Below are 15,299 nucleotides of genomic sequence, written 5' to 3'. Positions count from 1 at the left end.
CATAAATTCTACGTACCAATTTATCATATCATCACATAAGCTCTTAACCACTGTTGAACATAAGTCTCCCCCTAGGGGGGTTTTGCTAGTAGTCGTCACGCTTGGCAAGCGAATTGGCAACCGCAGTTAGGTTTTGGAGATGTTTCAAGACGCTGCTGCCTATCTCTGGCCCTTCCTTAGTCGCCTCTTACGACACTCACGGTAAAGGAAGGGGTGGCCTATTCTATGCCGGGACCGCACAGGACGTACCTATTATTTGCTAATAATTCTCGTTACAAATCGATTGATATTTTCTTTTATCACAGACTTGAGAATATTTTTCTTTTTTGTGTTGCTTCGAATAAATATGACTGAATTCGACTCTTGGAAAAATTTCTAATTGTTAACATTTATCACAACTATTTATTACAACTAAGTACATAAATTATATCAAATTTTAATTAAAACTTATTAACAAACGCTCCTTATTTGAGTCAGATCATGTTACCAGGAGACTAGTGTTATCCTATCCTTGTATTTCAGTAAAAATTAAAATTGCAATACATAACTATTAATTTTAACCGCCATGAAAATGAGACAAATTACGGTAGTAGAAGAAGCAAAATATAAGAATGCTGGCTCACATGATCCTTCGTGTCTACCTCATAAAAAACCTATGTAAAGATGGTAGACAGATAATAATTGTTGAATTAAGGGACCTGAAACAAACTGTGAATCTGTATTTTTGTGTCATTGTTGTAACCGTTGGCCACCAGAGTAAATCTCTACAACTAAGTACATAATTATCAAAATTTAATTTAAACTTATTAACGAACGTGGAAGGGTCTATTTGCCACCAAACAAGAAATATGAAAATGCAAATTATCTTCCTATATTTCCTAAAAACAATTAAAACCAATATAATTCCATTATTTCTCAATAAATATAATTTTGGAACTAGAATACAGGATATGTGCAGTTTGCTATTGCTTAATGGCATGGTGCCCATAGGTCGGTGCCAACACTATGGCACCATAACTCTGGGAGACAAGATGTTTTCAACTTGTGCCAACAAATACATGGCTATTACAAAACTGGGATCCTTTAGCGTAAACTTTTAAAGGTTATTTATTTAGAGAGTTACCACTTGACTCGAAACCGGTATCCTCCATCCCTATATATCTTTAATACTTTTTAATAGATGTCTAGGTATTTTCAATGCATGAAAATGTAATTGTAATTCCGCCCTGCTCTATTGGTTTTAGCAAAGTACCATGAAAGGACGATAGGTGGAAATGAAATGTGGAAGGAAATCCAGTAAGTTAATTCGTCGTGATTAATTCGTCAGGAATAACCACGACAGTCTCGAAAGAGGGCCACGTAAACAAGAACCAAAATTTTAAATATTTTTTTAAATTCCCAAACCACGAAAATACGCTACCTACTTAGATACTTAGGTAATTATTTGAAATGTTGATAAATTATAAGCATGTTTGCACCTAATTACCAAAGCTCTTCAATTTGCCAAATATAAGCTGATTTCGAAATATTAAATATACCTGTCCATACAACTTATAAAATAAAGCCTATGTAGGTATTACATATACTTATGTAGATACTTATGGAAGATAAAGCACAGATACGGCTTCAGACTGATGTTAAGCTATTAGTTATACAGTGTTTTTTATACATCCACACCCACACATTAGTAAAATGTAGACATTTCACTCATGTGTGGGTGTATAAAAAACACTAAACAAAGACGTAAGTAAATCAACGCTCTTTAATCATTAGTTACGTCGTTTGGGACGACAAAATAAAACAGTATGTAAAATTTAATACAAATATAATATATAAATATAATAAAATAAATAAAGAGGTTATTAAATTATAAAATCGAATTATGGTTACAATACCTGTTTTATTATTAAATCAGTAAATTCGATAAAAATACAATTTAGACAATCGCGTATTTCCAGGGGAGGAGGATACCTTAAAAATACGTATATATGTACTCTTACACATAATATCTTTGTGAAACTTTGCTCGTATCCTGGGGTGGGCATTAGTTTCCATTCTTAATTATACTTATGATAAATTTGAATATATATTTAATTTAAGATTGTTTACGAATTATATTAAGTGTTAAGTTATATTAGTACAGAAAAACGAATTATCATAGGCATTAATTTATTTTAATCACTGTATTCTCATCCGATAAGTATAATAATTTTATACAAAATTAGCCCATTCAATATCTACAGTGCTAATTTCTGTGCCTCTAGTGAGAAAGGATATAACTCAAGTTATAGCCTTTTTCTTTTTTAGGCTACTTTAAATAAGCAAATTTTTCTCTTTCGAATGGTATAAGAATCGTAACGATATCTTTAAAAACAATAGAGATAGTAAACATGTAAAAGGCTACAATTAACAAAATATTTGTGGTAAAAAAGTCATAATTAGAAATAAAACTACAATATTTTACAAAAATTATTTTTGTAAAATGAATCAGTTCGATTTGAACCCTTTTACACCATTTAATAGCGATTATTTTTTTATAGCGTAAAATACACATCATTGTTTTTCTTCAATACTTCAATAAAATAGTTTTAATTCAACTTAAAACTATTTTCACATCATAATTTTAATATTTTTGTTAAGTGTGATTAGGTATAATAGAATTATTTTTAAAACTATAGGTTTTACACAAAAACCGACAATTTCATAAGAAAGAGGGGAAAAAATTACTATAAATGCAATCATTGACTTGTTCAATTAGCAAATAATAAAAGCAGCAGAATTTTTTTTCTTTATTTAAAATAGTTTTTTGGCTCTCCTGAAAAGTGACCATTTTGAATTGAACCCTTTCTCACTAGAGGCACAGATTTAATGATCCATAAAATGACGCTAATATCTTGAGTGTTATACAGAGGGAATTCGCAAAAGATTTAAATGCGTACCTGCGATCATGACCCAAATGCCTAACCCAAACATTATTACTGCACACATCTCATAAATTATGTTCAAAGCTGAGTTCCCTTGATACCTTTCCTGTCATTTGCAGATACGACAGTATCTTACGATTGGTTAATCGTCTACTGCTGGGTGCATCAGGACATTAATGTCCTTTATGAATACACGTATTGTAGATAGATATGTAAAATCGTAGACACCAAATTCGATTTAAAATTATTAGTCACCTGCAATTTCGTAGCAAATTAGTAAGATAGTAAAATTTGGTACTTTTTAACCGCCACCGAAAAGGGGTTCTCATATCGAGTGTTCAATGATTTTTGTGTTATAATACCATTGGTGTAATGTATCTTCGCATTACATTCGCAAAAACGAACAGTTTCGTGCCTTTGGTCAACGTTTTTTGTAATTACTCCTCTCTATCCAAAGGTTGCCTGGAAGAGAACGCTCTTAGCGCTAAGAATTTGTATTTATATTAAGTTTACTATTGTAATTTTTTTAAGAAAACAAAATAAAAAGTATCTATTTGTCCACTTTTGCCAATTCTGAACTGTGATTTTTTTAAGCGATATTATTTACTATAGTTCCATACTTGAAAATTTTATTACCATTGAACATTGTGCAAATTCATCTGAATGGATAAGTAACTAGTCTGTCTCACATGTCTATCGCCAGATATTAAAAATTTGTACGCGCAAGTCTAGCGCCCATAATTACGAACTCTGCATAATTTGACACTAGATGGCACTTTGCAATTTTTCAATGTTCAGTAGTATTTAATGGGTATGTATGTATTTTTTTAATGGATGATAATGAAGTAGTAGCCCCACTTGCGCTAACGGTATACGCTGGTGGGGCACCAGTGAGGGATGATAGATGAGAATGAAAAAAGCAGGTCAGTTAACCCAACGTGATGAATACACTTGGAATTCAGTACGATGGTTTCCAGGGGGGAGCACGGGGAAGTCGACCTGGTTGGGTATATTGCTACCAATAAGGCCCTTAGTGTCCATTACTAACGATCCCTCCCCTCTGTATTCCTGATAATCCGATCACTTAATAAACTATAGAGAAATAAAACAATTTGATAAACTATTAAATTTATATTTCGAATAGAAGTTCGTAAAAAATTAAAGCTATCTGCATAATACATAATTGACAAGCACTTAAGCAATTCTTTGATAACTGTCTAATTTTTTTTTTATTTGCTAGCATCATTATCTAGACTACACATATCGGTGTAATCACAATTGTGTATAGAATCATGAAAATATTCCAAAAGTTTTGTTAAAGGACACAGCTCCTTTTCACACATTGGTAATTTGATTACCCTTTCTTGGTGCAGCGTCAAAACGTAATCACCATCTTTACACCTGTGAACATAATCACATTTATCAAATCCTTTATGTTATGGGTCAGACGAAAAAATCTACTCCCTTTATCTATTATTAAGCACTTTGACAGAAACAGATTGACAGCGTCTGTAACTAATACACTTAGATGAGGAATTTTGATAGTAGATAAAATAATATATGCCCAGTTTCAACGCACATGTGAAACAAAAGCATAGACAACGAAACCTGTGCAGTAGACTTTCCGTAAGACTTTTCGTAACTTTTTTTTTAATGGATGATAATGGAATGGTAACCCCGCCTGAACTATCGGGATACGCTGACAGGGCACCAGTGAAGGATGATAGGTGAGAATGAAGCAGGTCAGTTGGCCCATCGTGACGAATTCAACAAGAATTGTTCACAATAGTTTCCAGGGGGAACCACGTGGAGGTCGACCTAATAGGGCATATTGCTAGCAATAGGGCTGTCAAACTCCACTGTTAGCAATCCCTTTCCCCCACTTTTCGTAACTTGATACACGTGGAATTTGTATGCAAGAAAACCAACTAAATAGGCCATTTCTAGATGGCGTATTAAAATAAAATATAACTACATCAGATTTTATGAAATATAGGGCAATAATTTTTACTTGATGCCGAAACAAACATATATATACAGACACAAAAATTGTAACTACTATTTAGACTTCTATAGCTCTAACATGAATTTTACTAAATTCTTCTAAGTGCCAATATAGTCTTTAGACTTCGTACATAGGAGATAATTTTAATCAAATTACCAAATATCACCATTTATTAAACAAATATTGTTAATAACAGTTATTTATTTTTCTCTACGTATGTCTACTTACTTGAAAAGCACAAATGCTAAATTAGTTGCAAAGCAATCGATAAGTGACGCTTTCCAAGGTCTAGTGTCATCCATTGCGTCTCCGGTGAGAGGGGAGTCTGGTTTGTAAAGTTGCAAATGGGTGAGTAACTTCAGCAAAGTGCCCGAGTGAGCGAACATGAACACTGCAAATGGATCAGGTTTGTCACTGAAAAAATAATTGCTCATTACATTCCAGTCATAATAACAAATAAATATATAAATACAACTCATTACACATATTACATAGACATTTAATCCCAAACTAAGCAGAGTTTATACTAGACAATTCGTTTTTACTTATATCATGTCCATAGATGGGCCCCATCCCATTCTATCAAGTGGGTTATTAGCTTGATTTCTATTCTATTTAACATATAAAGAATATACATTGAAAAGTTTTTATGTGAAAATGTGGCAAACGAGCATGCGGCTCACCTGGTGGTAATTTATCACCACAGCCCATAGACACTAACAACACCACAGTTATCTGTGCATTGCCGGCATTTTAAAAAGGTAATATGTCTTCTTGAAAATCCCTAAGCCATACTTATTTAGAAACACCGCTGCGGTTAGTTTCTTCCACATTTTTATAGTGTAATTGCAGGAAATAACGAGTAAGCATATAATACTGGACCGCCATATACCTATCTTCCGTATATACCTCTGATAACTTTTAGACTTTCGCGTTGTATGATTTAAGGTTTATAATAAATGTAATAAAAAACAAAACGTTCAATCGAGAAGACGTTTTCAAACTCTCCGCGATCTGAAACCCAGTATTATAATAGACATTACTTCGCTACACTGTGCAGTCAGTAAAAACTCTGAATAAAGACACGGTCAGTGTAATATGCAGATACCCTTAGGATAGGGTCAAAATTTGTGTGATTGAGGCAATGAGTGGGTAAAAAAACATCTGACCACTGTCAAAATAACCTGGTCGAAACGTCGAGATAACTCAGACAAATTATCGTAGTTTATCTAAATAAACTCGTTAATTTCCGTCTCTTATAAACCAAATACGTATATTTTAAAGATTCTACTTGATTGCTTATACAAATCTTCGTAAGTCATTAGATATTGTAAAGTATCGGTAAAATTCCGACTCGATATCCTTCAATATTTAATTCAGTCTTTAACACACGCGTTGTTTAAATAATACTTTGAATGCCAACAAATAATCATTCTCAATACCTGTCTCCGATTATAATGCCTTCGAAGTTGCTGTATTTTGCTTTTAATAGAACTATATTACATTATCTTTTATTAATCTTCAAAAAAAGGTATGTTGTGACAAACAAAGAATATAATATGTCGACACTCCTTTTCATTTCTGTCTACGATACAACAGTAGTAATAAAAGAACGGTGTTGATTATCTAAGTACTTACATCAAAGTATACATCAATTTTGGATTTTTACCAAACAACGAATTTTGTTTTATTATGTTTGACTTACCTAAATATTTTGAACATAGTTTTAAGTGCTAAACACGCTTGACGATACGTCAAATTGTGTCCATATCCGTCCATCCAGTAATGTTTGAGATCGTGATAATATTCCAGCCTCTGGAAAAATATAATAAATGTTTTTTTTTTCTTATAATGACCAAACAAACTGACGACCCACCTGATATAAAGTGGTTACCGTCGCCTATAAACATGAGCAGTACCATGGACATAATCATCCATGAGCGAAATGTTTCGCTCATGATACCCCCCATGCGTTGCCATTCTTGGGGGCTAAGTTGTTATGCCTCTGTGCCCTGTAATTTCATTACTACATCCCACCCTACAAACCGAAACACAGCTATGCAAACACAACTGCTTCACGACAGAAACCCAAATTGGACAGAGATATCTACAAGCAAATTTTACTTATTTTCAACCGAATTCAAAAAGAACAAGGTTCTCAATTAGATTGTATTTTTTTTTTTTTGTTTTTTACCTCAACACCTTAAAAAAGAATTTTCCAAATCGGTTGGAAATTTTTTTTTTAGATCAAAATAACAGTTTTTTTTTTTTAAGAAACAATCTTTAATTATGTTAACAACTAAGCTACAAATATTTCTTAACAGTACAATAAAGTATTTTATGTTTACAAAAATTAACTAACCATAGCACTTTCCACATCAAATGCATAGCACCACGGTGAAATCTGATGCTTATTCCAAGATGTTTCATATCCACATATTTTGTACATTAGATTTACTTCACCTGTAATGTAAATGCAAAAATAAAGAAATCTGTCAATTGTTAGTAGGACAAACATATGTGTATATGTAAATAAATGTTTATAACAAAATGTTCTACAATGATACAACAATAGTCTATCCTAATAAAGCTTATGGTGTGAGAAAAGCCATATAGTTTTTATTTACAATATTATTTTTACAATAATTATGAAAACGATGTTAAAAAGTGGTCCTGGACATCATACCAAACAATTCCTTAAAACACAGTGCATTGCATAAGCAATAGAGATAGGCAACAGGGAAACGATAAATATTCTTATCACATTTTTTAATGGTAAAAGGATTGTATTGTGTAAGAAAGAGTTATGATTAAGAAAATCAACATCGTTCATAACATTAACTTACCAAAATGTAACAACGTCGCAAGTATCCTTTAATTTTGCAAAACAATTTTCAATAACTCCGACTGATAATTTAATGTGTTCTCTGTTAGCGAACTAAAACGCAAATTACAGAATGACGAGTCCTGACCGTTTGGCCAAATCCACTAGTCCGTCCCTTTCGGTCACGCCGACCGCTTTGACTCCGTATTATTAATTAACTGTCTGCACAGGGGCCTGTTATTAGCGCTTAATAATGTTGTGTTGTAATGAGAATATATTGCTGCTAGTGGTCGAACTTTTATTTCATCTCTCTTTAACTCCAATTGAGAAAAACGTACCATTTCAAAATCACCTATTCATTTTTAATCACTGAATATGTTGCAGCTAAATCTGCCACTAAAAACATTGCACCAACTGATCTATCATATTTTGTTTTGGATTTTTCAAACATTTTTGCCATCAAAATCCAAATTTTGAATGACATCTTAATAAAAATATTATTACATAATTAATGTTTTAGTTCATTAACAGGAAACATTTTAAATAATGTCTGACTGAGACGTTGCCACACTTCAATAAGCTAAAGTTATGAATACTCTTATAAGTTATTATTATATTTTGTCGCTTTATTTTAAATCAACTTTCCTCTAGAGAAAAAGAAAATTAATACAATTCAGAAATTACTTAATTAAATAGGTTTGTAAACTAACATTTTTGTAGTATGGGATTAGTATATATTAGAACATTAATGAACAAGTGGACACCAATGTAGCAAACAGCAAAGCAAGCTGCAAAGTAATTGCAATTGTTTTTTGACGCTACGAACCTAGACTCAGCACTCTTTTGAGCCCCAGTCGTTTTGATATCGATTCTAAAGTCTTATTCATTTCATAACTATTTCCAAACAATATTTGCTCCTTGTATGTGTCTGGATTTTTCTTAACTTGCTTTTGCCACCTATCACAGTGTTTGTAAAACTGAAAAATTGCAACTCAGACTCAGTGTAGGAAAAGCTGATAGATTTAATATCATAAAAAATAAACAATAAATTATAATAATACTATTTCTACTCACTCGTAAAACAGGATCTACTTTAGTGGCTGGCAAAAATATCACATCTTGAGCATCTTTTTTTTCGAACAAACCATTTGTAAAATATCTGGCACTTTGCTGAGCTCTCTCTGTGGCTGTATAACGAAACTGCAATATTAGGTTTTTAGAATTAATGCAAAATACAATATGGATAATTTTTACATAATACCTATCAGCTAAATAAATTATATAATTTTTTTCCAAAAATATGTTACATCTACTATGTAGTAATTATTTATATGATCATGCCAAAATTCTTATGGTGTAAGTATACAAATTGCATATCAACAATAAAAATGGTTTTAACACATTTGGAATAAATAAAAATATATATTAGAGAGAATAATACTCACCAAAAATGTTTTATTGTTATATTTATTTTTAATTGCATTCGGGAACCTATTTTGTGTTCTTTCTGCAAGTAATATCATTTCATCCCGTCCTTCAAGAGTTAAATATTTTTCTCTCTCAATATCTAATGTGCTAGTCCATTCTTCTAAGTCTTTTAATTGTCCTTGCGTAAGTTGGCCTTAAGCAATAAACACAATATAACATACATATACTAGCAATAAATAAATACTTACAAATATTAATAAATTATTAAAAATAAATATTAAACAGCTCTAGACAGCATAATTTGAAGCCAACTTAAGTAATGTTTGTGAATAGCTGATAGACATAGGCAATTAATCCTTATGAATATATAAATATATGTAAATAGTCCAGATAAGTATCTATTATGTGAAAATTGAACCCACAGCCATCACAAGGTGAAGTAGTAAGTAATATTTAATAAAATGTTATACTATAAGTCATTAAAACTTAAACTTAAACACATTAAAGCTTCAACAACTATATTTTACTGAACTAGGTGTTATCTCGCGGAAGACTATATCACTGGTTATATGATTAGAATTATTTTATTTTGTCTCAATAACTATCATATTAATAGGGTTCAAATTACAGCTTGAAATTTAAGTTAGAAAAATTACTTGCAATTAGCCTGTGAGATTTTAAATAACTAATATTTATATGACAACACATTACAATACTAATTAACTTATCAATCATTAATTATATTTTAGAAACTGATATAGTACCTTTACCATGTTTATGTTGAAGCAAAGTTTCCAATTTTATATCTTTAAGAGTCGTATTCATGCCTTGTATATCCTTAGCACTAGGCAATCTGGTTCCATGGCGCACTATCATCCAAATCTTAGTATCTTTGCAATCTGAAAACAAATGCAATTTCAATAATAATAATTTATTAAAAAAGTTAAATTCTCATTTTAAAATTTCAAATATAGAAGTCTTAATTTTGTAGAATTAAACAAATATTATCCCATTTTGGAGATCAGAGATATGTTACATAAATGTTTCCTTACAGGATACACATTATTTTTTGATCCCATTACTAACAATCTCTTCCTCCTCAGTAGGGTACTAGTCTCTTAGTGAACATTGATTATGGTTGGTTTATGTTGTTTTGAATAAGCACATGTCACTTAACAGTTTACAGTAACAATAACTCTTTTAGATAATTACGGGTAGATAAAATAATATTTTAATTAGAAACTTACGAGGATATTTTATTTTAGAATCATCTTTGTTATGTCTAAATCTGTATGGAGTGCGTGTTCCCAAATGGTTAAGTACATCATTCTGCTTAATGCTTAATACATAGCTAATATCTTTGATTATTACAAAATATATAATACTGATTAAAATGCATTTCATTTTTAGAGTAATTTAAATTAGAAGTTTAAATAATTATAATTTTGTTTATTTACATTTTTCACGACTTTTTAAATTCAAATCCAACACAGAGTAAAACATTGAGATAACACAGAATAGAAATATTGGATATATCTTGGTTTAGCTTTGCTTTAATCTTAGATGAAGTATATAGATCGGCAATGGAAAAGAGAGCAAATATATTGACCTATATGTTAGAGCGAGATAGACAATAAGCCAACAATTTGTACAATATACGTTCTAAAGTGGAAATAGTTTTAAATAAATATTTGTTAGTATTAAGTACCTGAATATAAATTAAAAAAATAAACCACAATAATGTCTTTATTTTTTTATTTACTGCATAATTAAAAGTTTTATAGTAATATTTAACATAATTATTCTTCTAAAATAGAAAAATTAATTTGAAAAATGAACTGTTAAAAAGCAAAAGTTTTGCTTTCCTTATTTATTTCTTTTAAAATTTACTTACCCACTTGCCACTATGTGGAATCCTAATTTAAGGCATTTTGATAGATACTTTTTCACACACAGAGATGGGCCTTCTTATCTCTACCCTCCATATATTGGGGGGAAAGGGATTGTTAGCAATGGAGTTTGATAGCCCCATTGTTAGCAATATGTCCTATTAGGTCGACCTCCACGTGGTTCCCCCTCGAAACCATCGTGAACAATTCTTGTTGAATTCGTCATGATGGGCTAACTGACCTGTTTCATCCTCATTTATCATTCTTCACTGGTGCCCCGCCGGTCTATACCGATAACGCGGGTGGGGATATCATTCCATTATCACCCATTAAAAAAAAACCCTCCATATATTTTTTTACTGAATGATAATGTAATAGTTACCCCGCCTGTGCTAACGGTATATGCTAGCGGTGTACCAGTGAGGAATGATAGATGAGAATCAAAAGGCAGGTCAGTTAGCCCATCGTGATAAATACACCTGGAATTCAACAAAATAGTTTCCAGGGGGACTGGTTGGGTATATTGCTAGCAATGGGGCCCTTAGTCTTAATTACTAACAATCCCTTCACGTCAGTGGATGATAATAAATTGGTAACCCCACCTGGACTAATGGTATATCTACCAGTGAGGGATGATTGGTGAAAATGAAAAAGCAGGTCAGTTAGCCCACCGTGATGTAAACACCTCGAATTAATCAAGATAGTTTCCAGAGGGAACAATGTGCAGGTTGACTAGATAAAGTATGTTGCTAGCAATAGTCCACATTAATGACAATTACTTCCCCCCCCCCCCCCCCGCCCCTCCTATCATGGGGACAATCATCACTGAAGAACTACCTCATTGCAACATTGAGGTCGTCATTTCATTTCCATCAATTAATAATGAGTAATGATTTATAAAAAAAACGTAATCTTCTTTTTTACAGAAAATAAAAAAAATAATTACAAATTATTTTAAGTTCTGTTTTGACTGTAACAAGGTAACTTACTATCATCACTCCTTTGCATATCCTAAGATCTAGTAAAATAATCACAAGAAAATTATACAGCAACATCAGCATAAGACAAGCAAAATTCGAAATAAAATTTTATATGAAGATGTATGGTCTACGAGAGGTCAATTTTATTATACCATTTTTTAAAGTTAAAATATAATTTAATATCATACTGAAATCTAAGATAGATTTGCCTAAGCTTTTTCTATACACAAATATGGATTAAATTTCTAATAGATTTAAAACAAAATTAATAAACATTTCATAATACTTTTGCAAACTCTGAAATGAAAATATTTTAGGTATGATTACTGTATTTGTAAATTGATACCATGATCATTATAAATTTAATACCTTTTCTTATCAACCTGCATAGCAATAACATTACAATATACTATATTAAATTTAAATTCAGTAAATTGTTAATGTATTTAATACAACTGATTTAACACAATATATAAAAGCAGATGTTATAGAAGAGGTAAAATAAAAAAAAAAAAATTATATATATAATATATATTCCATATATTGTTTACAAATGTTAGTTAGGCATAAGAATACACATTATTATTAATGTTTATTTTATTTTGATGGCTCTTCTCTATTCAACTTGTAAGACTACTTTTGAATGCTGTAATGTAGCCTTTAAAGTGAAAGGTTTATTCAAACTTTCCACATTAAATGTCTCGGCAGCAAACTGTTCGCCATTAGGGTCCTCGTGTAAACTAAAACTTACATTTTTGACATCCTCTCCAGCATCAACATTAGAAACATGTTGAGCAAATGGTGCAGCACCTTCTTTAAAGATTTGTGTAGTTTGATCTAAATATTTAAGGTATATATCTTTTCCAAGAAATTCCACTTCTGTGTTTAAGTCATGCATATTAAATTCAGGCACATCTATAAGCATTCCTGCTTGTCGAGCACAACCCATAGCTATCACTTCATCAGGATTTATTCCAGTGAGAACTTCTGCGTCTGGTATTAAATTTGCAATTGCAGACTGTAATTTTGGGATCTTCATACTGCCACCAGATAAAACTATTTTGTGAATCTTCCCATTAAAACTTTCAATAAGTTTTTGAGCAGGCTCAACATATGCAGACAATTTTGAAGAAATTATGTTTTCAAATCTAGCCCGAGACACATTCTGACTCCAGTCTACACCATCTAATAATGATTCTATGAAAACATGTGCTGAATTCAAGGTGGAAAGGACATGTTTGCAATTATCAGCATGATGCATCAGCTTAGACATAGCTCTACGACTCTCTTGTGGATCTAATTTCCATTTTTGTTTCACTTCCTGGGCTATATAGTTGGCTAAATCTTTTGTCAAACACTGGCCTCCTAAATCAGAACGAAAGATATTTTTTTCAATCGTAATAAATCCTCCAGCAACATTTACTATAGATACATCACATGAAGACCCTCCAAGTCTATAAACTAAAACATTTATCTCTTCTGAAGTATCCTCAACATTGTATGCTAATAATGCTGCAGCTGGTTCACTTATAACTTGTAGAACATCAAATCCTGCTAATTCGGCACATTTCACTAACCTCTCCCTACTTTCATTAGACCAATGCAAAGGGGCAGCTAGCACCAATTTTAGGTCGCCTTCATTTTTAACTGAGTGACTAGCTATAGTAAACAATTTAGCATAAATCTTAGTTGCTATATTATCAGGGTTTGAATATTGTGTTGTTTCACCAGACTCAAACTCATAAGTTAACTTATCTTCATTTTGAATACGGCAAGTTGAAGAGGTTTCGACATATGTTAAATCCTCTTCATTCCAATCACAATTCATAAGTCTTTTATTATGTTTTACAATGGCTTTTGATAATGCTTGACCTGATTTAGCAGTTAGCCCTATCTCCCATTCAGAGCCATTAAGTGCTACTACAGCTGGTGTCACCCTGTCGCCAGCATCATTTGCTATTACTGAAGCTGTACCATTTGTAAAAGACGCTAAACATGCGGAGTTGTTGCCCAGATGTATTCCGTAAGCAGTGGCCATTTTAACTCGGTCTCTGTAATTCTCTATTAAAGTTTAACAATTAACTTTATCTCTGACTCATTACAATACAATTTAAAAAGTATTTATTAAAGTACACTAAACAATCACTTTCTATAAAATGACAATTATTAATTTATTTAGTCAAGGTGTTATAGGTTATATTTCATTCAATCAAAATCCAAATGACATAATGACAATAAAGATTATTGTTATTTTAAAAGTCGTCCAAAATGGACAGGCAAAGAACATGGTCCATACAATCTAGTCATAAGTTATTATCAGTTCTTCATAAATGGGGAGAAAATGATTTCATACGTATTTTATATTAATCTTCATAGGAGTCGTAACTACCAAGCGTCAGAGTTCTTCATGAATACAATTCTTTTCATATGAAGTAGTCTCCATTTTAACTTACTATTTATGTAAAGGTTAATATTTCTTTAGTAAAGTTATATACATAATGACCATTATCAATCATTAAATTGATAATGACATATCGGCAAAACCTAAGAACAAAGAAATACCAAAGCTTTGAACAAAACGAATGTTAAAATATTTTTTAATAGAAAACCAAAGAGTATTATTGTTTAATTTGTTATATAGGAACTAAGTCTATGGGGTGAATAAAAGAACTATACTCAAACAATTATTATAACAGTAATAAAAGTATAGACTTAGTAGAATGTAAAAAAAAGTACACACTTTGTGTGCTTTTTTGCTTTTTTTTTATATTTTTTTATTCATCACGCCGCCCAGCTCATAAACGTAATATAACTTACTATCTAAGCCACCACTCTTACGTGGAATGTCTGTAACATAGATACATTCTGTTCATAGAATAGATTAAGTATAATAATCATAGATTAAATGCCTGCGGGTAGGTTATTTTTTTGAATGAAAATAGATTTTTAATCCAGCCTGCGTTATCTAAAAAAGAGAATTGTAAAATATCAAAATTATTTAATATCGGAATTATATAATATACGAGTACACTGGCAAAACACCAGTGAGAGACGATAGGTGAGGATAAAAGCAGGTCCGTTATAATAAATAAATTAATTATTATGAATTATAATGAATTGCAAGAATTTACCACGATGACATTCAGAGGGAATCGCGTGATTGTCGACTTACTAGGATATATTGTTAAGAATAGAGTTGTTAGACCCTATTACTAATAATCCCTTTTCCCTTGCAAGTAGGAACAGGAA

The 15,299-nt window shown here is 31.5% G+C and overlaps 2 protein-coding genes across 3 annotated transcripts; both read right to left on the bottom strand.

Annotated features, from left to right (window-relative positions):
* Positions 1-4,041: 4,041 nt before the first annotated feature.
* LOC113517495 (multiple inositol polyphosphate phosphatase 1) lies at positions 4,042-10,697 on the bottom strand. 2 transcript variants are annotated; one of them, XM_052901604.1, is made up of 9 exons: positions 10,429-10,697; positions 9,952-10,080; positions 9,199-9,374; positions 8,828-8,953; positions 8,580-8,730; positions 7,292-7,392; positions 6,635-6,744; positions 5,158-5,343; positions 4,042-4,325 (listed from the first exon to the last, which is right to left on the bottom strand). In XM_052901604.1, exons 1-9 carry the CDS (start codon positions 10,583-10,585, stop codon positions 4,154-4,156), a joined length of 1,308 nt encoding a protein of 435 aa, XP_052757564.1. In that variant the 5' UTR covers positions 10,586-10,697; the 3' UTR covers positions 4,042-4,153. The 2 variants fall into 2 exon arrangements, with proteins under 2 accessions (XP_052757564.1, XP_052757563.1); XM_052901603.1 differs by having other exon boundaries at positions 9,946-10,080; positions 10,429-10,696.
* A 1,869-nt stretch (positions 10,698-12,566) lies between these two features.
* LOC113517311 (heat shock 70 kDa protein 14) lies at positions 12,567-14,287 on the bottom strand. The gene has a single exon (XM_026901962.3). The coding sequence runs from the start codon at positions 14,086-14,088 to the stop codon at positions 12,667-12,669; it is 1,422 nt and encodes a 473-aa protein (XP_026757763.1). The 5' UTR covers positions 14,089-14,287; the 3' UTR covers positions 12,567-12,666.
* Positions 14,288-15,299: the final 1,012 nt, after the last annotated feature.

The sequence above is a fragment of the Galleria mellonella genome, unplaced genomic scaffold, assembly GCF_026898425.1.
Source record: "Galleria mellonella isolate WM207_F2 unplaced genomic scaffold, CSIRO_AGI_GalMel_v1 utg78, whole genome shotgun sequence".
NCBI classification, from domain to species: Eukaryota; Metazoa; Arthropoda; class Insecta; order Lepidoptera; family Pyralidae; genus Galleria; species Galleria mellonella.
This window is presented reverse-complemented; position numbering and strand designations above follow the sequence as displayed.

Bases quoted from the DNA above. Each gene is read 5' to 3' on its own strand.
- LOC113517495 (XM_052901603.1), bottom strand. From the start codon at position 10,585: ATGAAATGCATTTTAATCAGTATTATATATTTTGTAATAATCAAAGAT. The intron at 9,375-9,945 runs GTACTATATCAG...TTATTGCTTAAG, and splicing joins TCAACATAAACATGGTAAAG to GCCAACTTACGCAAGGACAA. The intron at 7,393-8,579 runs GTTCGTAGCGTC...TTTACATTACAG, and splicing joins CAAAAGAGTGCTGAGTCTAG to GTGAAGTAAATCTAATGTAC.
- LOC113517311 (XM_026901962.3), bottom strand. From the start codon at position 14,088: ATGGCCACTGCTTACGGAATACATCTGGGCAACAACTCCGCATGTTTA.